This window comes from Cherax quadricarinatus, chromosome 19, assembly GCF_038502225.1.
Source record: "Cherax quadricarinatus isolate ZL_2023a chromosome 19, ASM3850222v1, whole genome shotgun sequence".
NCBI lineage: Eukaryota > Metazoa > Arthropoda > Malacostraca > Decapoda > Parastacidae > Cherax > Cherax quadricarinatus.
The window spans coordinates 29,735,934-29,748,142 of NC_091310.1; the positions used below are offsets into that span (position 1 = coordinate 29,735,934).

At 39.6% G+C, this 12,209-nt stretch overlaps 2 protein-coding genes across 4 annotated transcripts in view; both read right to left on the reverse strand.

Moving 5' to 3' along the window:
- LOC138852929 (sorbitol dehydrogenase-like) overlaps window positions 1-12,209 on the reverse strand; it is a 614,649-nt gene that overhangs the window by 502,724 nt on the left and 99,716 nt on the right. The gene's annotated exons all lie outside the window — the stretch shown is intronic.
- Window positions 1-12,209, reverse strand: part of LOC128688114 (mitogen-activated protein kinase 14) — a 214,308-nt gene that overhangs the window by 99,619 nt on the left and 102,480 nt on the right. For all 3 annotated transcript variants that reach the window (XM_070086606.1, XM_070086605.1, XM_070086604.1), the window contains exon 4: window positions 6,632-6,773. In XM_070086606.1, the coding sequence (XP_069942707.1) occupies window positions 6,632-6,773 (142 nt within the window). The remainder of the gene's footprint in view (window positions 1-6,631; window positions 6,774-12,209) is intronic.

Here is a 12,209-nt window from a genome sequence, read left to right on the forward strand (position 1 = left end):
ATAAGTACGGATGTTTTGTACGGTGAGTAGGTTTAGAGTTTTGAATATTGGTGGAGCGTGCTGCCTGTAGTGTGAATTTGTTATCATTCTGACTGCAGCCTTTTGTTGGGTAATTAATGGTCTGAGATGGTTTATTGTTGTTGAGCCCCAAGCACAAATTCCATAGGTGAGATAGGGGTAAATAAGTGAGTGATATAGGGCCAGGAGGGCTGACTGTGGAACATAGTACCGTATCTTCGATAGTATGCCTCTGGTCTTGGAAATTTTTTTGGAAATTTGTTGTACATGTGTTTGAAATTTGAGTCTATTATCAAGGTGGATTCCTAAGAATTTTCCCTCTGTGAGCTTTGTGATAGGTGATCCGTTTATCATTATGTTAAGAGGGACATTTGTAGCTGTTTCCAAACTGAATGAAGTAGGTTTTGTCAATGTTTCAGTATCTGACACTCCTCTTCAATGTTTAAATACTGAGCATATGTGAAAGAAAAATGCAAGTGTCTGTTTTGAATTATAAAAAAAAATATAGTGTATAATGTATTTTAAATGTTCAGGTTCTCAAACAAGCCCAGGATAACTATTTTGGTTTTAAAACTTAAAAATGTAATTAATTATGTAGATATATCCCTTTGCTACACTACTATGTGCTACCATTTTTACTACTACATAAGGGTGAAAATGATGACAAATGGTAAGACACCAAATACAGGAAAGCCTTCATTGGCAGTGGCGTCACTAGAGTTGGTGTCACCTGGGGCAGAATCTTTGGTGTCACCCAGGGCGGCATCTTTAGTGTCACTCCCATGAAATCCAAGGGCAGGGGCATGGGAGAAGTAAACTCCAGTTACGTCACTACTGCATGACCAATGACAAATGTTTAGCAATGAGAACATTTAACCCCTTGACTGTCGCAACCCCCAATCCTGAGGTGTCTCCTGGTGTCGCAAAATTTTAAAAAAAAAATTATTTTTTCTTATGAAATGATGGAGAATATTTTCCCGATTGTAATGACACAAAAAAACGAGTGTTCGCATCGCTGTTGGGCCGTGCGGATGTGCTGCGCAGTAGCTCCTGATTGAGTTGGCTTTTGCGCAGTGTTGACGTGTACTTGGCTCTGTGAAGACCTGTTTGCGCGCTCTCTAGAATTGAAGCAAGATGCCCTCCATTGAGCAACTTTACCAACAGCTTAAGGAAGAATTGAGGATGGCGAATGTGGAAATTCGGCAAGTGAACGAGGAAAACAAAAAGATTCGTAGTAGTCCTCCTGTTTTGAGTCCTCAGGTCAAGAAGGGAAACTGGTCAGTGGCTGGACAGCAGGGAAAGAGGTTGACGATCAAGAAGACGAATGGAAAGGTAGAAACGATGAAGAAGAAAGAGACTGCCGTGGAAACTGTTGTGGAAACATCTAATACATTCTCAGTGCTACCCGACGAATGTGAGTCGACTACTGGGAACATCACGACGAACGACACCAAGGAAGGTACGAATATTGTTGTTGTTGGGGATAGCCAAGTAAGGTATATGGATAGGGCGTTCTGCTTGAAGGACAGGAGTAGGAGACAGAGAGTTTGCTTTCCTGGGGCTGGGATAGAGGATATTGTTAGCCATCTGGATGACATCATGAGAGGTAATGGGAGTAATCCTATTATCTGTCTCAGTGCTGGAGGCAACGATGTTGGCAGACGTAGGAGTGAAGACCTGATTAGCAGGTATAGGTCAGCAATAGAAATAATTAGGAGTAAGGGTGGGAACCCTCTCATATGTGGTATTTTGCCAAGGAGGGGAGTTGGAAATGAATGGTTGTCCAGGGCAATTGGTGTCAATTGCTGGCTGGACAAATACTGTAAGGAAAATGCGGTAACATTCATTGACAACTGGGACCTCTTCTATGGCAGAAATGACATGTATGCCTGGGATGGGGTTCACTTATCTAGGTGTGGGGTGGGAGCACTGGCAACTGCAGTGGAGGGAGCAGTTAGGGCTTTAAGCTAGGAGTAGTTAGTGGTATGGGTTTTGGCAGGAAAACAGTGAAGTCCCAGTTCTAGGGAAACTAGTAATAATAAGAACGAGGTAGATATTGAAAAGCCAGGGACCTTGGGTGATAAGGACAGTAATAGGTTTAGTAGAAAAATAGAAATGAGCAGGAAGGGTAAAGAGAAAGGAGAGTCTTTCAATGTTTATTATGCTAATTGCCGTAGTGCTAGGAATAAGATGGACGAGTTGAGATTAGTTGCTAGTGCAGGTAACATTGATGTATTTGCCTTAACTGAGATGTGGTTTAATTCAAAAAGTCGGGACATGCCTGCGGAATGTCATATTCAGGGTTTTAAATTGTTCCAAGAAGATAGAAGTATTGGGAAGGGGGGTGGGGTGGCATGGTATGTCCGAGATCGCTTGAACTGTTGCATAAAAACGGGTATTAAGTCTGAAGTAACACATACAGAGTCTGTTTGGATAGAATTTTCAGAGGGGCATGAAAAACTGATTTTAGGTGTGATATACCGTCCCCCAAACTTAGATAGGGACCAAGGGAAACTACTATGGGAGGAAATTGTTAAGGCCACAAGGCACGATAATGTAGTAATTCTAGGAGACTTTAACTTTAGTCATGTTGATTGGAATTTCTTGACTGGGAATTTAGAATCATACGACTTCTTAGAAGTATTTCAGGATTGTTTTTTGAAGCAGTTTGTGACAGAACCTACAAGGGAAATAACCTGCTTGACTTAGTTATGGCAAACAATGAATCCCTTGTTAATAATTTAGAAATTTCAGAGGAACTGGGTGCTAGCGACCACAAATCAATTACATTTAGCATTGAATGGAAGTACGATAGTAGCGATAACTCAGTAACAGTCCCAGATTTTCGCTTAGCAGATTACGATGGGCTTGAGAACACTTATCATCTGTTGACTGGGGTAACGAAGAGAGCTATCAATATGACAGTTTTCTGAACACTATACATGCTGCTCAAAGAGCGTTTATCCCATATAAAGAAATTAGATCAAATAGAAATGACCCAAAATGGATGAATAATAGGCTCAAATATCTACTAGGGCATAAGAAAGGAATTTATAGGCATATCAAAAGAGGTGAGGGTCATCTTATGAATCAGTATATTGACATTAAGAGGGACATTAAAAAGGGGATAAGAAAAGCTAAAAGGGACTATGAAATTAAAGTTGCTAGGGATTCTAAAACTAACCCAAAAAGTTTTTTCCAGGTCTATAGAACAAAAGTTAGAGATAAGATAGGTCCCCTTAAAAATAACTATGGGCACCTTACTGACAAAGAGAATGAAATGTGCTTGATTTTAAATAATTATTTTCTCTCAGTTTTTACACAGGAAGACACTAACAATATTCCAGTAATTAATTTTTACAGTGGGCTAGAAGAAGATAAATTATGTAACATCACAGTCACTAGTGAGATGGTTGTGAAGCAGATAGACAGACTGAAGCAAAATAAGTCGCCGGGCCCTGATGAGGTTTTTTCAAGGGTTCTTAAGGAATGCAAAATGGAACTCTGTGAACCATTAACTAATATTTTTAATTTATCTCTTCAAACAGGTGTAGTGTCTGATATGTGGAAGATGGCTAATGTAATTCCTATTTTTAAAACAGGGGACAAGTCATTACCATCAAATTACTGCCCAATAAGCCTGACCTCAATTGTAGGCAAATTACTAGAGTCAATTATAGCTGAGATTATAAGAAGCCATCTCGATAAGCATAGCTTGATTAATGATACTCAGCATGGATTCACAAGAGGCCGGTCTTGTCTAACTAATTTATTAACTTTCTTCAGTAAAGCTTTTGAGGCTGTTGACCACAATAAAGAATTTGATATTATTTACTTAGATTTTAGTAAGGCTTTTGATAGAGTTCTGCACTATAGACTGCTAAAGAAAGTGGCAGCTCATGGCATTGGGGGAAAAGTGCTCTCGTGGATCGAGTCATGGCTCACTGACAGGAAGCAGAGTGTGTCCATAAATGGGGTTAAGTCCGAGTGGGGATCTGTAACAAGTGGCGTTCCACAGGGATCAGTCTTGGGCCCGTTGTTGTTTATAATATATATCAATGATCTTGATGAGGGAATTACTAGTGATATGAGCAAATTCGCCGATGACACAAAGATAGGTAGGATAATTGATTCAAACGTAGATGTTATGGAACTTCAGGAGGATTTAAACAAACTCTATTCTTGGTCAGAAAAGTGGCAGATGCAGTTCAATGTAGATAAATGCAAGGTTCTAAAGCTTGGGAGTGCCCATAACCCTAGTACTTATAAGTTAAATGATGTAGAACTTAGCCATACAGATTGCAAAAAGGACTTGGGGGTTATGGTGAGCAGCAACCTTAAACCAAGACAGCAATGCCTAAGCGTACGTAATAAGACAAATAGATTACTGGGATTTATATCAAGAAGTGTAAGCAACAGAAGTCCAGAGGTCATACTGCAGCTTTATACATCATTAGTAAGGCCTCACCTAGATTATGCAGCTCAGTTCTGGTCTCCGTATTACAAAATGGACATAAATTCGTTAGAAAACATTCAGCGTAGGATGACTAAATTAATACATAGCATTAGAAATCTTCCTTATGAAGAAAGATTGAAGACTCTTAAGTTACATTCACTTGTTAGACGAAGAATGAGGGGAGACCTGATCGAAGTGTATAAGTGGAAGATAGGTATTAATAAAGGGGATATTAATAAGGTCTTGAGGATGTCTCTCCAAGAGAGAACCCGCAGTAATGGATTTAAATTAGATAAGTTTAGATTTAGAAAGGACATAGGAAAGTATTGGTTTGGAAATAGGGTAGTTGATGAGTGGAACAGTCTACCTAGTTGGGTTATTGAGGCTGGAACTTTGGGTAGTTTCAAATCTAGGTTGGATACGTACATGAGTGGGAGGGGTTGGATTTGAGTGGGACTTTCACATCAGAGCTTATTTCTTGGGTGGCATTGAAAATTGGGTTGGGCAAATGTTTTGTTAGTGGGATGAATTGTAAAGGACCTGCCTAGTATGGGCCAGCAGGCCTCCTGCAGTGTTCCTCCTTTCTTATGTTCTTATGAAATTTGATGGAAAACTGACGGAATTACACTCTCGTGAAGTTAGCGACCTCGGCGATATTTACAAATAGGCGATTTCGCCCACTTTGAGCCCTATTTTCGGCTAATTCCATTGTTCCAGTCGACCAAACTCACAGCTATTTCTTTAGAAATCCGTTTTTTCTATCGATTGAGTACAAGAAACTGCCCATTTACTGATTTCAACTACCCAATAATGTGGTCAGAAATTTGCAATTTGACCAATTTCACGAAAATTAAAAATACGACAATTTCAAAATAAGGTCCAGAATGAACAATGCAGACATTTCTGGCTCTAAAATAACATTTTCTTTGTTCATCAGTCATGTCTCCAGGCCTCTCTGATATTACTCCTGCTTTCTATTTTGAATTTTTATTCAAACAAAAAATAGAATATTTACTGTTATGCAGACTACTGCAATACTGTAATAATTGTACAAGTAATGTCAACCCATTCATGACTGCATATTAGAATGGCTAGTTGGACATTTATTGGACAATGACATCATTTGTTTACGTTTGAACATCGGCAAAAATCAAACATTTCCCCTACTCTGAGCTCCATTTCCAGGTTCTTTTTAAAGTAAAATCAATCAAAATCACCTCTATTTCTATATGTTTTCCATTCTATCAAATGAGACCAAGAAAACGAGAATACAACCATAAATATTATATAAAAATAGACCACAAAGTCGGCATTTTAATTAAAAAAAAAAAGGTGGGAGTTTTTTTTTTCTCATTATGCACTGCGTGCTCCAAGATTTTTTTTATATGGTGCACACTGACCACACAGACCCATTCTCTCACATGTGGGCCTACCAGCTTTCTCCTGCTTGATTTGAAGCTGCTAGAATTTATGAATATATATACGTCAAACACGGTACCTCGTAAGATGTATATATACGACCGAAACGGTCAAAGGGTTAAGGGCCATAATCCAAACAGGAGAATACATCTCAACTTTATTAATGATAAAATAAATAATCAAAGTAATATTGAGGAAACAAACTCAAATACCACTTTGAGTACAGGCAACAGATCCTACATTTATTATCTTCAACAATGCAAAAGAAAAAAAAAAGCTTGAAAAATAAAATAAAACATTGCAATATCAGAGAAACACTAGTTCCAATTTGACCTTGAGTACAGGTAACATCTCAGTGAATCTGATCTTACATTTCCTTGCCTTCAATCCTGCAAAATCATCTATCACATCATCAAAATCAATGATTTTCCCTCTACATATAAGCCTATTTGTACTCTTTAATCATATAAGAGCCTACATAGAAATGAAGGATTTTTCTCTTATGTTGCTGCAGCACTGTTTTGTGCATTAGTGTCACCTTCTTTAGAGGTTCTATGGTGTCACCTCCTAAATGGTCTCACCTGGGGAGGCCCCCCTTTACGATGACACTGTTCATTGGTACAATGTTTAGCCCACCCATGGGTAAAATGTTATACCCAGTGGGTAAAATGTTGTACCAATAAAGGGTTCCCTGCATTTAGTCTCTTAATTTATCATGCTACTGATGAAAATACTCACCCTGTGAATAATACCTGCCGAATGAATGTACTTGAGGCCACGAAGAACTTGGTATATGAGAAACTGGACATGATCATCTGTGAGTTTTTGCGTTTTAACGATGTTGTTGAGGTCAGCTCCCATTAAAGGTGTTACTAAGTATCTGAAAAGAGGAAAATAACAAGGAACTAAAAAAAAATCAGCCTGCAGCACTAAGATACATTAACATATTTTAAAGTAATTTATGTGAAGGTAAAACTTGCTAACTTAAATCACAGAATGAGTGGGGATAGAACCCATGGCAGGCAAGTCCTGAAACTCACATGCACAGTACACTGGTGTGAGTTTCAGGACTCGCCTGCCATGGGTTCAAGCCCCACCCATTCCATGATTTGTGTGCAGTCATGTTATTGTTATTTTGTGAGTTATGTTGCCAACTTGGCCTGTTTGGCAAGTACTACATTACCACACAAGCAGAGTGTACATTAATTGTTGCTATAACTTCACAAGTATGTATTGGAACATTGAGAAATTAAAAATTTACCATGTTAATTCACAATTTTTTTGTTTTAAATCTATGATACTCTTAAGGCAGTTTAGCATGTTTCACTAACTTCACTTAAGCTCATTTATATACAATATCTTCAACAGCTAAAAAGAAAAATTGTAGATGAGAGCCGAGACTCTTCATTGTGATACATGTATTTCAAACTCTTGCCTATTGAGGTCACCAAGGGAAAATAAAGCTCTAGCTCTAGTTGTTTATACATAAGTAATTTAGTTACTCTTCCACATCCTCGCCACTAACCTCCAACTCCATGGACTTCCCCAAAGACACAATAGATTCCACAACAGGCACAGGGTCCTCAGGGTCATCCCTAAACCCTTCAAAATCTCTCTCTTGGACACAATCTGGCCACAATTTTCTCCAAGTAGACTTCTAAGTCCTGGAAGTCACTCCCTGCCAAGCCTTACCTATAAGGCTTATGCAATGGAAGACACTGAAGTGATTCCTCCAGAACTCTCTTAGGGTCAAATGAGTGTCCGAGGTCACTTCATAGCACCTTTGAAACACTGCTTTGGTGTGGAGTTTTTTGAAGTTAGAAATGATCTGCTGGTCCATGGGCTGGAAGAGAGGAGTGGTGTTAGGGGCAAGAACTTCACTGTTAAAAAACGAAAGTCCCCAAACAACTGGTCTTCCAAGTCTGGAGGATGAGCAGGAGCATTGTCCGGTACCAGGAGGCACTTGAGAGGCAATTCACATTCCAGGAGGAAATTTTTTACAATGGGGCCAAACACATCATTGACCTACTCTTTGAAAATGTGCCCTGTGACCCATGCCTTATTATTAGCTTTCCACATCACACACAATCTATTCTTGACGACATTGTTTTTCTTGAACACTCTGGGATTTTCAGAGTGATACACCAGTAAAGGCTTCACTTTGAAATCCCCACTAGTGTTAGCACAGAACAAAAGAGTAAGTCTGTCTTTCATAGGCTTGTGTCCTGGCAGTGCCTTTTCCTCCTGTGTAATGTAGGTCCTCTTTGGCATTTTCTTCCAAAAGGGGCCTGTTTCGTCAAAATTGAACACTTGTTGGGGGAGGAATCCTTGAGCCTCTACGTACCCCTTGAATTCCTGCACAAATTTTTCAGCCGCATATTTATCAGAACTTGCAACCTTGCCATGCCTTACTACACTGTGTATGCCACTATGCTTCTTAAATCTCTCAAACTAGCTTTTATTGGCCCTAAATTCACTAACAGCAGCACTTGTTCCAGGCATTTTCTTTACAAGGTCCACATGCAACTGCCTTGCCTTCTCACAAACAATCGACTCCACAACACTATCTCTCACTAATTGTTTTTCGGTGATCCACAACAACAATAACTTCTCCATATCTTCCATTATTGGTGACTTTTGTTTCATTAGCACATTTACTACTTTTGCAACATTAGCTTCCTTGATTTCTACTTTCTTTGCCAGGATGGAAGTGATTGTTGATTTGTTTTTCCCATACATCCTGGCAAGTTCCAGCACCCACACACCACTCATATTTTTCAATAACTTCTTTCTTAAATTCCATCATGCTTCTCACTTTCTTTGCCATAGGAACTTTACTAGGAACTTTCTTTGAGGCCATGGTTACTTATTTCGCAGTTGCGCTTAATCAATAACCATGAAAAACAATGGATTATAGCGAAATGTTTGGATGAATGAGCAGAAGCTTCCTCACTCGCCCAGAGACACAGCCAGACTGATTCACAAGCAGCTGGCAGCGGCGGATTGATGCATCCCATATGGCCAATAAGCGAAATAACAGCTGATAACTGGAAGCCAAAAAAACGGCTGATAACCGAGTTGGCCGATAACTGAGGGTCCACTGTACAGTACTTCTTTAGTCTCAGAATGATAGAAAAGTAGAATGAATTGGATTAAGAAATCTTGGAGTTAAACTTGGTACAAAATTACAACAAAAGCATATGATAATACAGCAGAAGAAACCAGAAACAAGTAGTTCAGGTTAAAGTAGCTTAACCCTTTGAGGGTCGACAGGCCCTCTCTGAGACTCGTTCTCAGGGTCGACCAAATTTAAAAAAAAAAAAAATAATTTTCTCTTATGAAAAGATAGAGAATCTTTTCCCGATCATAATGACACCAAAAGTTTGAAATTTGATGGAAAACTTACGGAATTATGCTCTTGCGAAGTTAGCGGTCTCAGCGATGTTTACTCATCGGCGATTTTGCCCACTTTGAGCCCCATTTTCGGCCAATTCCACTGTACTAGTCAACAAAAAACATGGATATTTCGCTAGAACTCCATTTTTTCTATCGAATGAGTGCAATAAACCACCCATTTATCAGTTTCAACTATCCAGTACAGTGGTCAGAATTTAGCAATTTTGCCAATTTCACACAAATTTCAAAAGATGCCAATTTCTGAATAGGGTCCAGAATAAACAAGAAAGACATTCCTGGCACTAAAATTACATTTCCTCTGTTCATTAGTCACATCTCAATGCCCCTCTTATATTCTTTTGCTTTCCACTTTGAATTTTTATTCTCACAAAAAATAGAAGATTTACTGTTATGCAGACTACTGCATTAGTGTAAAAAATGGTATAAATAATATTGACGCACTTGTAAACGAATAATAGACTCGCCAGTTGACGTGTATTGGACACATAGCATGATTTGTTTACTTTTGAACTTTGGTAAAAATCGAACATTTCTGCTACTTTGAGCTCAATTTCAAGGTACTTTTCATTGTAAAACCAGTCAAAATCATCTCTATTTCTGTAGTATGTCTTCCATTCTATAAAATGAGACCAAGAAAACTAGAATACAACAATAAATACCATGCGAAAATACAGTGCAAAGTCGCTGTTTTATTCCAAAAAAACGGTCAAAGTCTTTTTTTTCTCATTATGCACTGTGTGCTGCAGGATTTTTTTTATACTGCGCACACTGACCACATAGACCCATTCTTTCATATGTAGGCCTACCAGCTTTCTCCCACTAGATTTGAGGGCACTAGAATTTAGGCGTACTAGTACGTCAAAAACCCTGGGTCGTAAGCCGTACCAGTACGGCTGAAACCCTCAAAGAGTTAAAGTGGAGCCAAGAGTAGAAACTGTCCTCACACACAAATCAGAGTGATGGACACCCTAGTATGTACAAGCATGAGTATAAACACACACATCCATAAACATACATACAAGAACATAAATATGCACACAAATACGTACGCATGCACAGAGCACACCCACCAATGCTCACACATACATGCAGATTAATAAAATGGATAAGGGTGCACAAAAGGCAGATGTCTCACAATTTCAAATGAGTAAAACCTAGATGTTAATATCTTACCAAACTTCATTGGCCACATAACATCAGCAGCAAATGTCAACTACCATAAGAATGACATTCAGAAATCTGATGTGAGAGAAACTTCTAGTGCAGGTAACACCAACATCCAGTCAATCCTGCAATATGCAGCACTGGCAAGAATCCAAAACTAATTAAGTATGTATGTCAAAAAATTGAGGTGCCACAAATTTGGTACCAGAACCAAAGAGCAAAAAATATGCAAAATACACAACATAAGAACATAAGAAAGGAGGAACACTGCAGCAGGCCTTTTGGCCCATACTAGGCAGGTCCTTTACAATTCATCCCACTAGCAAAACATTTGCCCAACACAATTTTCAATGCTACCCAAGAAATAAGCTCTGATGTGCAAGTCCCACTCAAATCCAACCCCTCCCACTCATGTACTTATCCAACCTAAATTTAAAACTACCCAAAGTCCTAGCCTCAATAACCCAACTAGGTAGACTGTTCCACTCATCAACTACCCTATCCACTCATCAACTACCCTAACTAGAACTAACAACATTAAAAGACAGACAGACACACACACACACACACACACACACACACACACACACACAAGGAATATGTAACAAAACCCACAGATCAGCCTTGGTTTGGCTTTCGTTGTAGAGAGGCTGCTACTGCTAAGTACAAGGCTTGGAGAAGATATATGAGACATCCCACTACCTATAAGAGGAACCTGCACAGGCAAGCCAGTAGGCATATTAGTGAAGTTCAGAAGTGGGCCATTTCTAAATGGGAAGCTGACGCAAAAAGAAAGCTGGCATCAGATAGTGGGAGCTCCAAAACCTGGTGGTCCTTGGTTAGGGACAGACAAGGTTATCTGCCTGATAAACTTATTCCACCTCTAAATCAACAGGATGGGACCACCTCTACTAGTAGTCAGGAGAAAGCTGACCTCTTTGCCAAACACTCTGCTGCCAAGGTGCAAGTTCCTGATCCAGCGAGGGACCCTTCTTGGTTAGCTGCAAGAACTGTGTCAAAGCTGTCAGTGGTGACAATAAGGCAGGAGGAGGACCAAGAAAAAGCTGTGGGTCCAGACAAGCTGAACCCAAGATTGCCGAGTAGATGTGCAGACCAGCTATCAGGACCTCTAACTCGAATCTTTCAGCACTGCCTAGTACAAACTAAATGGCCTTCTCTGTGAAAAGTGGCAAATGTAGTCCCTGTTCACAAAAAGAAGAGCAGAGCAGAAATTAGTAACTACAAACCAGTGTCACTCCTGTCTATCACTAGCAAGATCCTCGAGACAATAATCTCATGGCAAATGACAGAGTTTTTTGACTACCACTCACTACTTTGTGACTGTCAATATGGCTTAAGAAAAGGTTACCCTGCTGCTGATCTATTGTTAAACCTCTCCACTAAGTGGAACCAGTAACTGGATCAATCCAAACTCAGCTCTGTAGTAGCACTAGATATTGCTGGTGCTTCTGACCAATTATGGCACCAGGTACTCTTGGCAAAACTGCAAGCACTTGGAATTGCAGGCTCTACACTATGTCTCCTCAGTGATTACCTTCAAGGTAGACCTCTAAGGGCAGTTATCAATGGGACAGAGTCAGCAAGACATCCTACTGCGGCAAGTGTTCCACAGGAAAGTGCTTGGGCCATTGTTATGGAATGTCTACTTCAACGACCTCCTCCATCTCATCCCAGAATCCCATGCATATGCCGTTGATTGCAAACTAACATTTAT